Source organism: Elephas maximus, chromosome 21, assembly GCF_024166365.1.
Source record: "Elephas maximus indicus isolate mEleMax1 chromosome 21, mEleMax1 primary haplotype, whole genome shotgun sequence".
Taxonomy (NCBI): domain Eukaryota; kingdom Metazoa; phylum Chordata; class Mammalia; order Proboscidea; family Elephantidae; genus Elephas; species Elephas maximus.
This window is the reverse complement of record NC_064839.1, coordinates 7,516,681-7,535,066: the sequence shown is the minus strand read 5'-3', so window position 1 is coordinate 7,535,066 and position 18,386 is coordinate 7,516,681. Positions and strand designations below refer to the sequence as shown.

General features: G+C 45.9%; 1 protein-coding gene across 2 annotated transcripts in view; it reads right to left on the bottom strand.

Moving 5' to 3' along the window:
• Positions 1-235: 235 nt before the first annotated feature.
• The window catches only part of N4BP1 (NEDD4 binding protein 1), a 69,645-nt gene continuing 51,494 nt past the window's right edge, over positions 236-18,386 (bottom strand). The window contains exons 3-7 of one of the 2 annotated variants that reach the window (XM_049863926.1): positions 10,413-10,543; positions 8,567-8,663; positions 5,815-5,922; positions 3,086-3,193; positions 236-1,304 (exon numbers count right to left, since the gene is read on the bottom strand). In XM_049863926.1, coding sequence (XP_049719883.1) covers positions 956-1,304; positions 3,086-3,193; positions 5,815-5,922; positions 8,567-8,663; positions 10,413-10,543 — 793 coding nt within the window. In that variant the 3' untranslated portion in view covers positions 236-955. Of the gene's footprint in view, positions 1,495-3,085; positions 3,194-5,814; positions 5,923-8,566; positions 8,664-10,412; positions 10,544-18,386 lie in introns of both variants that reach the window. The other variant, XM_049863927.1, reaches the window with a different exon arrangement.

Below are 18,386 nucleotides of genomic sequence, written 5' to 3'. Positions count from 1 at the left end.
GCGGCACAAACTCAACACCAGGATGGCTTCCGTGGTTGTGGACACCCCATTACCACAACGGTGGGGTTCCTCACAGCACTTCCGTGCACCCATCCTGTCTTCAGAGGCAAAGTCAGGGCTTCTAGAGTCAGGTCAGGGGTGGGGCCTCAGCTGGTGGGTAGTCAGAGCACTGGGCGGGGTCCCCGCAGCTGTGCGCCGCCCCCCGCCCCCCCCCCCCCCCCGCCCCACCGTGGGTGAGTCTGGTGAGCAGGCTAAGCTCAGCTCCCTCCTGCGGTGAGTGGAAGGAGAAAAAGGGCTGGCCTTCGTGAGCTCTGGTATTCTGTGAGCCTAACTCTGCCCTGGGCATTAACAACAAACAGGCACAAAGTGCCATCTAGTGGCGCCTCTGGTCCACTCTCACAAATGGGGCCCAAATGAAGGCTCCCCCAACTCCTGCCACCCCCAACTACAGGGCTGAGGGTCAGGGGGCTGGGGGCGAGCACACTGCAGGTTAGTGGACGTGACAGACTCAGCTCAGAAAATATACTTTAAGAGGTCTTGCTTTCGTTAAGAAAGCAACTCTATTTTTTTTTCTTTTTTATTTAGAAAGGCTAATCATATCCATTTGTCAATATCTTTAGCTTTAAGGAAAATAGTTTAAAAAACATAAAAATGTAAATACACTTGAGAGTAAATTGCTATTAAACAATTCTGAACAGGCAGAAAATGTGGACTTTCCTTTTACAGAAAATGGTAACTGTGTAACAGCAGCATAGTTTATATATAGAAAAACGCTGGTTCTGAAACCCCGGGTTTTTATACACAAAACATGGTTTGTTCTATGCGGTCCAACAGCGTGTACACTGGGAAACAGGCATCTTCACATTATGTTATTTCCCATCTGGTACAGACACTGGCTGGGGTTCTATCAGTCAGCCCTGAGCTCTGGCTTCCCGACGCCGCTGCAACACCCCCTTCAATCCAACACCATGGCAGACAGCGCGTTCAGATCTTTCATGTACGGGTGGGCCACCAAAATCTGGTCGATTTTCAGTCTCTGCTCGGAGTCAGGGAAGATCTTCAGGAGGGCTTCCCTCAGCTGGCTGGTTTCCACAGAAGACCTCTGGGCTGGCCCAGGCAGGTTCTGCTGGATGTTGGGAAGGAGGGTGAAGTGGGGCTGCTGAGGAAGCCAGTGGCTTGGAAGGGCTCCCTGAATCCGGGCTGGAGGCTGGTGGCTGGTGCTGGCTGCCTGGATGCCAGGGACTCTGAAGCTGGGGTCAAACACGCCCACACTTGGCAGGGCTTTGAGTAGGGGCTGCATATCTCTGCGAATGGAAGCGAGTGCTGGTGAACCCGGTTATAAGACAAACGAGAAAGCCATGGAAAACACGTGCTCAGCTTGTGGGCGCGGGGGCCTCTCTTGGCATCTGTGACCAGCTACAAGATCACGTAGAGTGGAGGTGGTGAGGTCGGCCGCCCGTGCAGGGGTCTGCGAGGGCTTCACCATCACCGTCTCTAGATGGGTTGTGAGAAGGAATGACAGCTCTTCATGAGCTGGCCCCACCCTGAGGTCTGCCTGGTGTTTTTCTAAATCAATTACCTGGGCAGCTTTCATAAAACATGGGCAACAGGTTCTCACTCTCCTGGAGACGCTGACTCTGTGCGTGGCTCTGGCTGACAGACATTAGAACAAGGGGCTCAATCTGGGCAGGGGGGCATGGACTCACAGGCTGCCCCCACCCCCCGCCAGCTCTGGGTCAGTGACCACAACCTTTCTGAACATGAGTGTGTAAACGTGTGTGCCTGGGCATGCACACTCTTCCAGAGACCCCTTGTTGAATCTGGCTGACAACTGAGCACATTTCCAACCTCAATAGTTTAATACTCTTAAGGTTGGGGGGTGGGGGGATGGGGAATGATGATATGTCACTAACTCCTCAGGCACTTAGTGAACACCTTCAAAAAGAGCCATCAGGTGAATAAAGGAAAGGCAGGTAGAACTGAGGCTGCTCAGGAGGCCACGGAGCCAGAGCTCTTTTCCATCAAGCTGAGCCCCTGGGCTGTGACCTTCCACAAAGGCTGCCAAGTTAAGATGTTTGGAAGAAAAACAAGATATACTGACATCCAGTTGTTGAAAAGGGGCTGTCACTCTCTTGGTGGATAGAGAAGCATGACCTTTGGGAATTAATTCCTGCCTGTGCAATACAACCCAAATGCTCGAAGGAGAAATGAGTCCCAAGACCAGGGAGCAGGACTCATGCTCGTCTCCTCTGTAGAAGACTCTTCTGGGAAGAACCCATCCCTGCCACCACCCACCACTGAATTCACACCCAGAACCCCAAGGGATCCTGTTACAGACAGAAGCCATCAGCTGTCTGGTCTCACCGCCTTAAAAGCTGCAAGCTGAGCATCTTCCTCTCAGTTTAAACCCCCAACATCCCCTGCAAATGTCTGCTGGGAAGTAAACACGGTGCAGCTTGATTTCATTTTAAAAGGGCCTGCCTGTCACTAGGTTATATGGTTTGCTAGCCAGGTTATCTAAGATAACCGTGCCCATTACCTGAGAATTCTGAAAATAGAAAAAACTACTAGCAATGTGATTGTACAAAAACAAACAAAAAAACAAACCCTCTAAGCTAAAATAAAAGAAACAAAACCTAAACAATCAAATTCCAGATAAACACGGAATACTGGCTTCTCAACTCAGTGGCAACAGAAGGTAAATGATGGTTCTTGGTATTAATAAATTAATTAACACATTCAAATCAAATGACTCTGGAAAGTGCATATAAGAAGATATTCACATAATAACTAAGTGGCATTTGCCAATAAGTGAGCATCTAGCTTGGAAAGTCCCTCTTTTTAGACCCACAAAATGCTCCGCTCCTCATCCTCTCGTAGGACTGAAAGCACAGGGACCACAGCTGAAAATCTGGTCTTCTGGGGTGCCTGCTTGATTAGCTTCCACATACATCAGTTCTAATTTTAAGGGTTTTTTTCTTTTTTTAAAAACAAAACGCCGTTTTTAGTCTTCAAAGACAGCACTTTCAACTAAAACACAAAGAACTGAAGTACACTTTTAAATATAATCAGAAAAAGGAAATACCTAAGGAAGACTTCCTTCCGAAGAAATTCTTCTAACCGAGGTCCAGTTCTTCCCAGGGGATCATCAGGAACCATAAATATGTCCCCCACAAAAGTATACTGAAGCAACCTATAACACAGAGAATGATCACAACACTAAGGCTTTACTGTTACACGAACTGAGAGTATCTCAAAGTACCATCCAATTCAAAAGCGAATGTCTGCCTATGAATTCTGAAATTGCTTAATTTCCTCATGGGTAAAAAACCACTCGTGTTAAACCATTTTAGTTTCTCTCTTTTAGATACAAACACAGTAGAGTAAGGAACTAGATCAGTTGGCCTTCACATTCCTTATACACCCACTCCTCACTTATTGACATGGGTAGGTTCCAAACGCCAGGTTGTTATGTGAAAATGGAGGATGACTATCAGATCACAAAATGGAAGATGACTACATCATTACATAACTGCCAAATTTCATCATTACTAACTGCCAAACCACTGAGAACCATGCAGCCAAGTGGACACATAACCTTAACCATCACAGCCAGTGTTATCCTTGTCTCACACCTCAGCATTCGTTGCTGCCAGATGTATGTTATTAATGTGCAAAATAATCAGACTGTAGATTTTTCACTACTGTCATAAATGCCAAATGTTGGATAACAAGAGAGTCGATATATAAAAAGTAGGTGTAGTGAGCCTTTCCGATGTTTATCTGGACTTGGCAAATAGTTTCTTCTCATATATCTTTCAATATAATTTTGAAAAATGATTGTCAGCTTAGGACACAAAAGGTGCTCAAAAGGGTTCAATTTTTGGATGAAACGGGTAATTAATGTGTCTGTGAGCAAACTGAGGATGGTCTTTAAAAAAAAAAAAAAACATGACAGATGAAGAAGGAAAATCTAGGATCAGTAGGGCATTCCATATCAAGTCTGGGGAAAATGCAAAAAAAGAAAAAAGTCCAAGAGGCTGTGTTGTTGCCTAGGCCCCAGATTCTGACTTGCTTTTGTGAACTCTGAAGGCAGTGGGTTGGTTTGAGAACTGAGTCTTGACTGCATTTAAACCCTATGTGCATAAAGGTGAATGTTCAATAAATACTGACAACAAGCCCACAGCAAAAACCTGACGGAAACACGTACTGGAAGGTTGTTGCTGTTAGTTGGCGCTGAGGCAGTTCTGACTCACGGCAACCCTGTGTGCAGAGCACAACTACTCCACAGGGTTTTCAAGACTGTGACCTTCCAGAAGCAGATCGTCAGGCCTGTCTTCCAAGGCGCCTCTGGGTGGGCCCGAACCGCCAACCTTTCAGTTAGTCCCACACTTAACCATCTGTGCCACCTGGCTGCCTGGTCCGGGAAGATTAATGACTGGTTAAATGTGTCCAGAAGGTCAAATGCCAATTTTTGGTTCAGCTATCAACATCAGCTTTTTAATAGCATATGGGTCAAAATGTATACAGTAATTAAATCTCACCTGGGTATTTATAGCAGAGAATCATGTTCTAAAGATCTTCTAATGATTTAGCAAAATATAAATACCAGACAAAGAGCAACTGTGAGACCCCAACAGAGGTAAATAATTCGTTTGACTTATACTTGGCCTGAGGTCTATTTGTTTTATGTTTTAAGGTTTGTGGCATTGTATGACTTATACCTGGCACCACCGTAGACCACTGCCTTTTAAGTAACTGGTCAGGTGACGCTTGTTAACAAAAAGCCCTGGAAGCCAGTATTTACTGACCTTAAAACAGTTTTCAACAGCTGGACACATTTGTAGTATCACCACAAATAAAAACTTACAGTGAGAATGCTCAACTCTTTCCTTTGTTATTTTGGATGACATTCAAATGCATTTTCAATATAGATGACTAAACTATGACTACAAACAGCACAAGAAAAGCAATGGATATTAAAAAGTAGAAATACCACCCCCGCACCCACGTGAGAAGTGAAAACTCAATCGGCATATTGACTTTGGTCCTATCCTCTTGCTGGAACCTGTTAGTTATCATTAAAGCCAAGGCTCAGTGCAGCAAGGTATGGAGGCCTGACGGCTTGCCACGGTTGTCCGGGCATCAGGCAGGGCCAGGTGAGGAGGAGACTTCTGCTCCGTCACACGCTTTACAGAGTTAACTGGGTCACAACAATGTGCCTCCTGTTCCCAGAGGCTCCGCTGATCCCCTAGGAGATACCACGTGGGCATGACGCCCTCACCACACCAGCGGCCGTCCGGTCCGCTCTGACTCACGGCAACCGCATGTGTGTCAGAGAATTGTGCTCCACAGTGCTTTCAAGGGCTGATTTTTCAGAAGTAGATTGCCAGGCCTTTCTTCCAACATGGCTCTGGGTGGACTTGAACCTGCAACCTATCTGTTAGCAGCAGAGTGTGTTAACTGTTTGCACCACCTAGGGACTACCCTATGTGTATAGCTTGGTAAGTTTATACAAACTGAACACAACCCTGTGACTAGCATCTGATTCAAAAAAAAAAAAACAGAACAGGGTCAGCACCCAAGAGTCCATGAATCACTCACTGGCTTTGCTGCTTTGTGCTGCTTTCTCCCACTCACCCAGAGGAGCCGAGTATCCTATGGACTGACTGAGGGCAAATTCTTAAGGCACCTTAAATTCTTATGGTCCCTCATACTGCCTTCTGCAGATCAAGGTGGACAAAATACACGCAAAACGAAAAGAAAAAAATAACAACAAAGCATTTTTGACCAAGACAAAGAAGAAAATATTACCTTTTCGTAATAATTTCTCTCCAAGAGACTGACTCGGTCACAAATTCTCTGAAGTTATCATTTGTTACAATTATGCCACCAGTTTTGTCTGCTAAGTGCAGAAGAAACCTATGGTAAGAGAAAAGAGGTTACGGTGGCTTAGACACACTAGTTCACAGGAAAACAGAAGGATTTCTTCTCCACGGGAAAATCGCCAAGAAACTTAACCAAGGTGGGAAGGCAGAAAAGTTAAGCGCCTGCCAACGGAGGATCCATCAAAAAGCTGAATGCCTCTGAGATGACTAGTGTGATCATCCAAGGGGGCCTGGTATCCCCAAATTCAATGAAGTCCTCATTTTATGATCTCAGCTGTAATTTATATGTTTTTCTAGGAATGTCATATTATTAATAAATAGAGGTAAGAAGACAATGCCTGAGGTCCAGAGCAAAGAATAGAAATACAGCTGACGGCCTATCCAGTTTTTGGTTGCCAGGCTGCAGTACTATGGTGCTAAGATTTGCTGCTGGTGAAGTTAGCCTTTCAGTTCTTTTTTGGCATTTTCTGCTCTGACTTAAGAACAGGTGTGTAGAACTGCCGTTTAGCCTAAGTTATAGGTCCATTTAAATGCACATTATGAAAGGACACACAGTGGTGAAAAAGGGTAAGAATGAAGCATTAAAGAGGAATTCTATTTTATTGCTGGAAATTATTCATATTCAAATCCTCTTAATGAACGAGAGATTTGCGAGGCTAGTGTGGGTTTTAATCCTTTAGGATGACCCCATTTGTCTAAGGCAATGTAGACAAAGATAATGAAACAATAAACTAAGAATCACTGAAATTCAAAGTGTAAACAACTGATTTTATTACTGGTAGCGAATACTTACAGGGGATTTAAAAAAGTACACCTCGTTAGTTTCGGAGACATTAGAAAACCTGGCAAAGTAGTAGGATTTAGCTCCTTGGGTTTACTACTGGGCATTCTACAAATAACTTCTAACTGCACAGGAATCCAGTTCTGCTGCTGTGAGAACAAAGCTGTGGCGGTAGAGGACCTGAAGGTTCCTCGTGAGCCCAGGGGTACCTGCTTTTCTACCTGAGCACTCCTGGGGCCTGTATCAGAGGCCTGGAGCAAGAGGTGCCCTTCCATCCCAGACTCCCAGAACTTTCTCACCCTGGTCCCTGTCCACGCACTGTTCTCCCTCAGCTTCTTCCTGCTGAGCTCTCCTGTCACCTCCCCAACTCTCCCTTATCAGACCTGGTCCCCACTCCCCCTATCAGGCCTGGTCCCCGCTCCCCCTATCAGACCTGGTCCCCGCTTCCCCTATCAGACCTGGTCCCCGCTCCCCCTATCAGATCAGGTCCCCGCTCTCCCTATCAGACCTGGTCCCCGCTCTCCCTATCAGACCTGGTCCCCGCTCTCCCTATCAGACCTGGTCCCCGCTCTCCCTACGAGATCTGATCCCCACTCTCCCTATCAGATCTCACCCCCACCCTCCCTATTACATCTGGCCCCCACTCTCCCTATCACATCTGGTCCCGACTCTCCCTGTGAGATCTGGTCCCCACTCTCCCTATGAGATCTGGCCCCCACTCTCCCTATCACATCTGGTCCTGACTCTCCCTATGAGATCTGGTCCCCACTCTCCCTATAAGATCTGGTCTCATCCCAGCCTGGAGAAGTGCAGGGGCTATGAGGGAGAAGGCCCTGTGGACCTTTTGCTGCATAAATGTCTGCTGTCACCCCAAGTTCCCCTCCGCACCAAGCCCCTCTTCTCGTCTCTGACCTACCTATCATCCACTAGCTGGGCTTACAAGCAAAACTGACTTATCTTTGTGGAGGGAGCTGTGGTGGGGCACGGAGGCAGAAAGGCCAGGGGGGCTGCAAGTGCCACAGGCCAGAAAGCAAACAGAGTAAACGAGGAGAGGACAAGCAGCCACCATGTATGTTCCAGATGCTGGTAGACTGGCTACTAGTGACTTCACACAACTGGAGGAGGGTTAAAAAATGAGTCCTGATGCTTCTCTTCCTCAACCACAGCAATGCTCCCTCCATGACATATCTGTGTGTCTGCCTTCTCCCCCAGTGCACAATTCCTTAGGGAAGGAGGCATGTCTGCATCATCCATGTCCCTGAGACCTGGCTCTGCACCTTGGACTGGCTGGAGCTTGGCAGAGTGTCTAGAAAAACGTGAAGTGCAGACTACAGCTTATTTCTCAAAGGCACCTGCCTTCTAAGTGACATACCAATCTAAGGGATGCAGCTCGCTCCTGTCACACCAGGATTGGCTGAGACCATCCTACATGTAGAAAAAACACTGAGGGCCCAGGCATTAATATGACAGACTGAGTCCCTGGCCAAAAAGAGACCAGGAGATAAAGTTTAAGGCTACTGCATGGAGACAAGCTAGGCCAAAATACAAACATTACTTTACTTTTAGCATGCACCAAAAAAGACTACAAGTATATGCATTTACTCACAGATTCTCGGCCATGTTTTATTAAAAAAACAAAAACTCAACAGCATTTTTTTTGTTCCTAAACCCATGCAGCAAAGATGGTTGAACATACAACCCTCATTTGTATAAATATTAAGATTCTCAATCCCTGAATCAAGTAAGTCCTTTAAAAGTGTGGGTCACAATAAATAAATAAACAGGTAAATAGATAAATAAGTAAAAAGAAAAGTGTGGGCCCAGACTGCCCACTGGAGCAGGTGGTTGGCTCCTTACCACCCCACACCCACCTTGAAAAGGGAACGGCCTTTCATACCTGTCATCATGAGAAGCAATTCTTTCTCCAAAGACCATCCGTGCAGGAGTTAGAGATAATATTCCAAGCTCCTGGAGCTGGGTTAAGAAGTGTTGTTCTGTTCATGGAATAAGTTGAACACACATTCAGAACAAGGCTATCTTCCCAGGCGTTTAAGTAAATGAAAGTACACCCAAATGTTTCACCTGGAGGGATGTGGAAAACCTTCACTCTATCAACTCAAGAAGACTCAATTTTACTAACTCACTGGGAAGAAAAAAAAAAAACAAGCAAGGCCCACACTAAGGCAAACACAATGTGTAACTGACTAGCTATTTTTTAAACATAAAAAGGTTCAATTCATTTGCTTAAGAAAAGAAAACCATAAACATGTATTTCCAGGCCATATTACAAGCAGTAGAGGACCAACAGAGCGATGGCAAGAGTTGCCAGGAGAGGGCGGGGCGGGAACAGGGAAGAGCATCCCTAGCAGAGGCGGTAGGTAGGGCAATCTGCTCAGCCCCAACCCAAGGCTGTAAAAATCTCCCTCCAGCTGACTGGCTACCCAAGCCCTCTTAGTCATCTGTACAAACATTTACTGATTCTCATGGGGGTGGGGAGTAACAGAGGAGAAAGGGGGGCCGAAGCCACATTTTTGAAAACCAGTAAGGGCCAAAACCAGCTAAAAGCTCAGGGCCGGCAAGTCCCACATTTGCATTCCCTGCTGTGGAACCACCACTGACCAGAGCTGAAATGCCCCGATACTGCGTTACCTGGTGCTAGAGCTACAAGAATACATGGAATGCAGGACTTTATCAGGGATCCAAGTGCAAAAATAGCCACAAAAGGAGTGTATCTGTCTCACTTCCCATTTACCTTCTGTTGGGACAAACATGCTGTCTACAATGAGGGAAGCTGGGACTATTTTGGGAAATGTTTGGTCTACCATTTCCACCTCACTAGTGACTACGTGGAAACCCTGGTGGTGTAGCGGTTAAGTGCTATGGCTGCTAACCAAAGGGTCGGCAGTTCAAATCTGCCAGGTGCTCCTTGGAAACTACGGGGCAGTTCTCCTCTGTCCTATACAGCTGCTATGAGTTGGAATCGACTCGATGGCACTGGGTTGGTTGGTTGGTTGGTAGTGACTCAGTTTCACTTGCTGTTCACCATGCCAGGTGAGTCCTCTGCTCATCTGGCCCGTCTACCTTTACTCCTGGTAACTCTGATATGTTAGGTGCCTGTCACAGCCCTTCCACCTGTCTTCTTACCACCTGAGACGGAAACAATCTTGAGTTTCTCTGGAACGGATCATGATTCACAATAAGGTCAAACCTTTTGAGTGTGGCCTGCAACTCGGCTATTTACCACCAGTTAAAAGAAATGATTTACATTAAGCTGTTAAACAGACTGTTAAAGAGATATACTACCTGAGGAAAGCAAATTTTACCAAGGAACCATTTAAAAAAATACTATCTAAACAGTCAGAAGCCCAGCATAATGGAAAGAGATATTTACTTTTTAAAGCAGCCAAAAGAGAGATTTTTTATGACACACAGTGAACTCTATCTTTCTGTACTGACAACTGTGAGAACTTTCCAGCCTTCCCCCACACGTCTGACGCTCCAACAGTCTCTCTTCAATTGAGCTTTCTTATGATTCTCACAATATCAGTGAAAAATCGTGGAAGTTAAAGTACAGGGGAGATTTAACAAATAGCAATTACTTGCTACAACTGATTTATAATTTTTTTTTTTTTTTTAAAGCTGCTACCTTGGCACATGGTTCTATTCTCAGTAGTATGTGTTGCAATGATAAACCAACTCATTAAACATCTAACCAGGACTCTGGACAAACCCGTCGGCTTCACCTGTGATGTTCGGATCCCGCCTTGTTCTCCACTGAGGGACAAATACAGTGATGTTTCTGTTGCCAAGCTTCCAAAAGTACTCAACTGCAATGGCGATTCCACGACAAGAGAAAAACTTCTTCAAACCATGGCTGTAAGAAAACAAGAATTTCAGTTAAGCACGTTTAAAGCATATTGAGTTTCATCAAGAAAAAGTGAAAGTAAAACCCACACAGATACAACAAAAAATTAGAAGACAATCTCCTTTAAACTGTTTTTACATTTTCTGGCATTAAAGCACACGGTCTGCTGCTTTATAAAGCCGAGACAGAACCCACTGCAGGCGGTGATGCAGTTCTTAAGACCGTTGTACCGTTTCTCTTGGATTCTGATTAATTAACTGGGTGTGCTTTCGTGACAGAAGGCAGTTTGAGCCTTGTGGTAGGTAATGCTTGTCTATCGCACTTTGATTTTCTTAAATAAGGAGCCCATCTATTGGGGAAAAGGACTGTTTTCAAGTCCTGTCTAGTCACTGGCTTCCAACAATCGTTTGCGACTCTTCCTTAGAAACCTGTTGCTGAAGCAGAAACAATTTAGCAGCTGTGATCACGACTACTCCCTCTGCTTGCCTACGTGGAAGGCAAGAGACAAGATGTGACATGACCACCACAACTTCCAAGTGGCCGCTGCTTCCTCCAGCTCCAGGAGGCCCTGTCCCCTCTCTGGGGACTGGGGAAACCTGCCCGCTTCACGTCTCACAGAAAACAAGCTGAGGACAGGACTCCAATGAAACTAACTGGGGACCAGGGTAGGTGGTTTCGTTGAAGGAAGCAGAAAGCAGAGGGGAAAATCAATCAATCCATCAGCAAGCAGGGACTAGTAGAGAACAGGGCCAGGCACAGGCCACAGGTCTCTACAGTAGCCACTCACCCTTGCCTTGCAGGGTCAAGGCAGGCGCCAAAAACACATTGCTGTCAAGCTGACTCCGACTCATAGCAACCCTGCAGGACAGAGCAGAACTGCCCCACGGGGTTTCCAAGCCGCGGCTGGTGGACTTGAACTGCCCATCTTTTGGTTAGCAGCGGAGCTCTTAACCACTGCGCCACCAGGGCTCCAAAAGCAAGCACAGACAGTTGTAAATAGGTGAGTGTGGCTGCGTTCTGTATTTATAAGAATGGGTGGTGGGCCACATCTGGCCCAGAGTTTGTAGCCCCTTGTCTAGAAGGTTAAAAAATGCTCCCTCTAGCGAAAGATCTGGTGACAATTTCAGAAGACACTAGGAAAGTATTTAAAATTTATTCTCCAGAAGTAAAAAAAAAAAAAGTTTTAGAAACTCTGCAGGTGGTAATCCAACTGTCAGTGTTACTACCCACGGCTATTGGAATGAAAAAGAAAAGACCAAAATCCCAAACTGTGATGCTATAATTTATGAGATCAGCAAAGTCTATTTCACTGCTTCAGTGATCACCGATGTTCCCATGACAGTGTCTTCTCTCCACCTCTGGTCCACACCTCAAACTGCTTCCTGGTTATTTATTTCACATGAAAGTTCTACCAACTCAGGCACGACATGCCCCAAAGTCAAATCCAGGCTCTTCTGATTCCGAGCCACCCTGCAAACTCCAGCTAGAGGGTCTGTCATGGATTGAATCATGTCCCCCCAAAATATCTGTCAACCTGGCTAGGCCATGATTCCCAGTATTGTGTGGCTGTCTACCGTTTTGTCATCTGACGTGATTTCCCCATGTGTTGTAAATCCTATCGCTATGATGTAATAAGATGGATTAACCAGTCCCAGTGCCATCGAGTCGATTCCTACTTAGTGGCAGTTATATTGATGAGACCTACTAGATAGTGTCCTAAGTCAGTATCTTTTGATATGTAAAAGAGAGAAAGAGAGAGGCATGGGGAACTCATACCACCAAGAAAGTAGCAACGGGAACAGAGTGCATCCTTTGGACCTGAGGTTCCTGCGCTGAGATGCTCCCAGACCAAGGGAGGACTGATGTCAAGGACCTTCCTCCAGAGCTGACAGAGAGAGAAAGCCTTCCCCTGGAGCTGGCGCCCTGAATTTGGACTTCTAGCCTACTGGACTGTGAGAGAATAAACTTCTCCTTGTTAAAGCCATCCACTTGTGGCATTTCTGCTACAGCAGCACTAGATGACCAAGACAGGGTCTTTGATCAACAGTATTGTTCTTCTAGACAAGTCCTCCACCTGACTTCATAGCCCCTCCACATCTGACCACTCAGAAGGGATCTGGCCACGACCGTGAGTCAACACCCTCTTGGTTTGGGCCAGGTAGTCTTGGCATGTCACTCCTGCTGGTCTTGGCCTTTTTCTCACACTGCCTTCAATTTGTGCTTGGTGGTCTTGTGCCTTCCCCCTTGCTCTCTCTTCAAATCCCTTCAGGGCTCAATTCTAGCCCCGCTTCTTCTGTGAAGCTTTCTCCAGACACAGGTGCTCACGGTTACCTCCCTTCCTGTCCTCTGACTTCTTATCCTGTACTGTGCACCACAGTACCTCAAAGGCCAGTGGAGGAGGAATGGAACTGAGATTCCTGTTAGAGAACAAGAAGGAAGCACTGAGAGGCACAGCAACTGGCCCCAGGCTGCACAGCCGGTGAGTGGAGGATCAGACATGGGCTTCCTCGCTCCTCGGCCAGTGCCCTTCCCACTACCCACAATAGTCAGCCCAACTCATCTATGTCCCTTGAGAGCAAGAATGGACTGGACACCTGACTGACATCTAACACAATGACTCAGAACAGCTGCTTAGAGACACCTCCTTCTAGATGCTAAAGCCTGCTTTCTTTTCAGTGAACCACTAAGAGACTGCCAGGCAGCTGCTAGACCCAGAAAACACACACAATTACACAAACCCACTCTTTTTTTTTTTTAATTGTGCTTTAGATGAAAGTTTATAGCTTGAGTTAATTTCTGATACAAATTGTACACACATATTGTTATGTGACACTAGCTGCAATCCCTGTAATGTGACGGCACACTTCCCCTTTCTACCCTGGATTTCTTGTGTCCATTCAACAAGTTTCTGTCCCGGCCTGCCTCTGGATAGGTCTCGTGTATCATCTGGTAGTTCTATACAAACCCACTCTTGATGAAGTCATTTGGTAGCAGATTTACTTATCTAAAAGCATTCAAATATGGCAAGCAGGGGCAGATTATCCAATAAGCAAGGTTTATGTGCGCTTACTTACTAATCTGTAGTGAACAACTTCACGTGGGTTTCACCACGTCACATCAAAGTGATCACTACAGAGTAGTAAGTAAGCACAAGGGAATGGGTGCTTACCTTGCTTATTGACTAACCTGCCCCTAAGGGCAAGAATGTAACTAGATGACATTTGTTACTGGAATAACGAGTGGGGGTAGTTTTTTTGGAGCGGGGACTTTTCTCTCCTTTGTAAGTTTTAAAAAGACCACATCATCCATCATTCTAATTGCTTACCAGCAAGGCCTGGCCTACCCAGAGCCAGTGTCCGCCACAGCCCGAGGCAGGGCATCCAGTCCCATCCCACTAGGTCACTGTGGGAAATGGAGGGAAATGCCGACGTGGTGAAGTTCTGCCACCTCAGACAGCAAGCTGGGCGAGGAGGGAATGCAGCTTCTATCTCTAGAAGCACAAGCTCTAATTTTTGATACCAGTTTTGATACCCCGAGAAGCGTTATCTTCAGCAATAAGATACCAGTTTTGATGCCCTGAAAAGTCTCTAGAGCAGTGCTGGGGGTCAAACCAGCTGTTCGAAATTCTGGAGAACGCAGAGATTTTACCCAGGACATAAAACTACAGAAAAACATCAGTGGAGCCAAATCTTTGTCCTCAAAACAATGCAGCGGGTCCACCAAGGACTCCTCCTCCTTCAATCCCAGCATCCTGGCTCTGCAGAATCTGCTTCATCATCACTGCTTCACACCCCCTCTGCAATCAAACCAGAGCAGCTAGTTGACAGGTAAACCTACACCAACGGTTCTGCTTCAAAGTATACACACACACACGCACACACACACGCTCACATACCCCAACACTGCTGTACTCCTGGAAGGCTAAAGCTCCGGGCTCCCAGCCTCAAATGCGTGACAGCAGACTAATGGTAGTAGGCCTGGGAGGCCAGGTCTGCAGGCTCTCAGGAGACACACATTCCGTACAACAGGTAACAATTTGCATCACCTGCCTGTTTTCCATATCCTACCAGGCAGTCTAGCAGGCAGTAAAAGTGTTCACAGTACAGGAGATCCCTGATGAAAATCACAGCAGTCAGAAACAGACAGGGCAGTGAAAAAGTGAAAACCCTTTCTGAGCTACCCAGGAAAGAGGAATTTCCTTCTATAGCCTCCACTTAAAAATAGCCATGTAACCCTGATTTAGAAAAATAGTTCTGGCAAATAAGGGGCAAATCTCATTTACACGGAAAATTGTCAAGCCGAGAAGTCAGGTGTTCTTCCGCTGAAGTTTCGGACTGACAGCCCACGTGTTATCCGGCCAGCACCGTGCTGTCTAGCCATACACCACAAGCAGTTTCCATTCACTCATCATTTGACTCACCCACAGTGATGAGGGGAAAGCCGGGTAGATGTGTACACACTCAACAGCAGGCAGTAGGGTGTTTTGGAAGTTCTCACAGGTATGTGTGAGCCGCAGATCTCAAGCTGGGCAGACAAATAAACGAAGGCTTTGCGGAAAGCCAGGGATGGGTGGGCTTGGGTTGCTAGGGTGAGGTTCAAACCAGCAGATCCTACTGCTTAAAAGCTCTAGTTTCCTTCTGACTACTTCCTCAACCAGCTGGGTCAAATGCGTGAGGTCTGCTCAGCAGTGCTTAAGCAACCCAGTGTTGCCAAGGCCTGAAAATCTACCTCAGCTTCTGTGAGAGGAGGCGGGGTGTTTGGTGGCTTTGGTGTCAGACACTGTGTGCTCAAATCTCCTATCTGTGTGACCTTGGGTAAGGTGTTTAAGCCTTTCTGGTCCTCCATTTCAATTATGTATAATTTTTACCTCCCAAAATTGGGGTGCAGATTACACTTTTAAGAATAATAAAGTGCAGTGCCTGCTACATAATAGGTATTCCAGCTTGAAGATTCCAAATATTTGCTAAATTAAACACATGGCCTCAATTAAAACTTAATCTAAATTGTTCACTGGAACAGCAACCATTAAGTTGCAAATGAGTGGTGAAAAGTCACATTAAAAAACACAGTCTTCTTTAAGTCTTCAGTTCACTCATTCGTTCAATACACCTTCACTGACGTCTAGCATGCACCAGGCGCCATAGACGCTGGGGGCAGTTCAGTGAACACAGCAGATACGGATTACCCCTCTTCGTGGAATTCACAGTCTAGTCTAGTTCAGACTAATACTGAAGTAATTTATTCCGAATAAGGGTTAATAAACAAAGGATACTTTCCTCAAATGCTGTCTTCTTCGAGACATCTTGGAATTTAAAGAAAATTCAAATCCCTCTAAAACAGACCCAAACCAAAAAACCAAACCCAGTGCCATTGAGTCGATTCTGACTCATAGCGACTCTATAGAACAGAACAGAACTGCCCCATAGAGTTTCCAAGGAGCACCTGGCAGATTCGAACTGCCGACCTCTTACTTAGCAGCCATAGCACTTAACCACTATGCCACCAAATAGACAGTTTTCCAAAAAACTGAAGAACGTTCTATCACAGCTTGTGTTTTGCCTTAGTGCACTGATTCAGTGGTTTTCAAAAGAGATGGTGCAGTACCCTAGGGGCTGACAGGAGACAAGCACCTGGGTGTCGCTGTGACTGGGGTTGGGAGGGGACCGCTGGCAAAGTGGGACAGACTAGATATGCAAAACACCCGCCAAGGATGGACCATGCCACTCCAAATTCCACCTGTGACTTCTGAGAAACACTAGCTATCATCCAAAACAGTTTTCTAAAGTGTCATTATCACTGGTCATTCTATGCTAATTTGCTTTTCTTATCCTTTGAACAGGAATTTGGAAAATCTTTCCACATATAGGAAAGCAAAAAAGGAATACTATTACAATCATGACATAAATTTTATATCACCATTTGGCTCAAGAAATCCTAACGAGGAATAAGCACTGGGCTTGAAATGTGGCTGACTGAAATGGCATTTTGCATTTTTACTTTAGTGCTACGCAGCTGTGGACCATTCGCTGGGTTTCCCCCAACAGCTGACAAACCCTAAGCGAAATGACAATAAACAGTATCGTTTGGAAACGCAGACAAACGAGTGTATTACGTACTTTTTACCACCTGTCTTCAAACTTTAACATTTGAAATGCCAGTATTTTCTTAACAGCAAAACACAGAATCAGTAATTCATTCAAAACATAAAAAACGAGTCCTTATATTTTTAGAAATGTATACTACAGTATCTTGAATGAAATGATAAAACTGAGATTTCCCTCAGAATAACGCAGGGAAAGACAGTAGGCAGGGTGCAGATGGAACAAGAATGGCCATGAGCTGCTAACTTTAAGTTTGGTGATGAGCACGTGCGATTCATTGTACTGCTATGTCTTGTGTATTTGTAAAGTCTCACAATAAAAGACGAACAAGACAATAAATAAAAAAACATACAATAAGCGCTTATATACAGTGAAACCTGTGAGAGCTGGAACGCAACAGGACTGCCTCATTTTTCCAGGTCTCACAAGTATTCCACCTTTGACAGGGTGCAGTCTTACCACCTTTCTATGTTTTAGTGGAAAGTGTTCGGGTGTTCCTTCTCTGACAGGTTTCCTCCTTACAGAGGTTCCAGCTTATGCAGGTCTTACTGTATTTCTGTAAGATTTACTTTTCAACCCCACCCAGTATTCCTAAAAACTTTGGCATTAACGAATCTTGTAAAAGTCCTCGGAGAGAGGCCACACAGAAACTCAGCAGTTCAGGTGAACTTTTCTAAGGTTTGGCAATGTCTTCCTTGCCCACGCCTAGTGCTCCTTTTCTTGATCTGTGGCTACTAGAGCTTGAAGGTGTCTTCCAAGTCAGCAGGCTTCACTCCGCAGCTGCTGCAATGTCATGACAAACCATACTTGGAAACTAAAACTCACAAGGGTTAAGGTACCCGCTCAAGTTCCAACAGTGGGTCCACAGTGGGATGAAGCTTCGGACATCACTCTCACACTCTCCCTAACCACTATATCAAACTGCCCCTAGAGAAGAAACCCAATACCACACCACAGGTGTAAAATCAGAATCGTAAGAGGGATCCCAAGAGAGGCTTCTTAGCACCTGTTTAACTCTTTTTATTAAAAACTAATATACACAACTTCAGTAAGAGTAGAAGCCCACAACAGAGCTCAAACAGACTGATTTCATTAGAATAGAAGCTGCTTTCACCTGCCAGCAGAAACGTTAGGGAAACACAGCTCACCTATCAGCACCACACACACTGCACACTCATGGCCAGAGACCGGGCCCATTCTGCCAGAAAAAAGGCTTTTTTACCTTGAGCTCCATGCTCATACTCAGAGCCTAGTGGTATTCACAGTTATCAGGAATCTAATGATTTGAAATCTCTATACTGCTTATCACTGGGCAATGCAGCGTGAAGAGCTGAATTTTCTATCATCTCTGGCTTAGAAGGGCAGCAGGGTGAAGCACTGTTCACAGCTCTGGAAAATGGTATGACAAAGCCTTCCCGACCAGCTGCCACCATCCAGGTAAGGCTGTAGACCAGCTGCCCCCAACCCACCCATCCAGGTAAGGCTGTAGATTAGTTCCCCCACCCCCCCCTCCCATCCAGGTAAGGCTGTAGACCAGCTGCCCCCCCCACCCACCATCCAGGTAAGGCTGTAGATCAGCTCCCCCCCATCCAGGTAAGGCCGTAGACCAGCTGCCCCCCACCCACCCATCCAGGTAAAGCTGTAGATTAGTTCCCCTACCCCCCCTCCCATCCAGGTAAGGCTACAGATTAGCTCCCCCACGCCCCCTCCTCCCATCCAGGTAAGGCTGTAGATCAAGGACAGATGCAAAG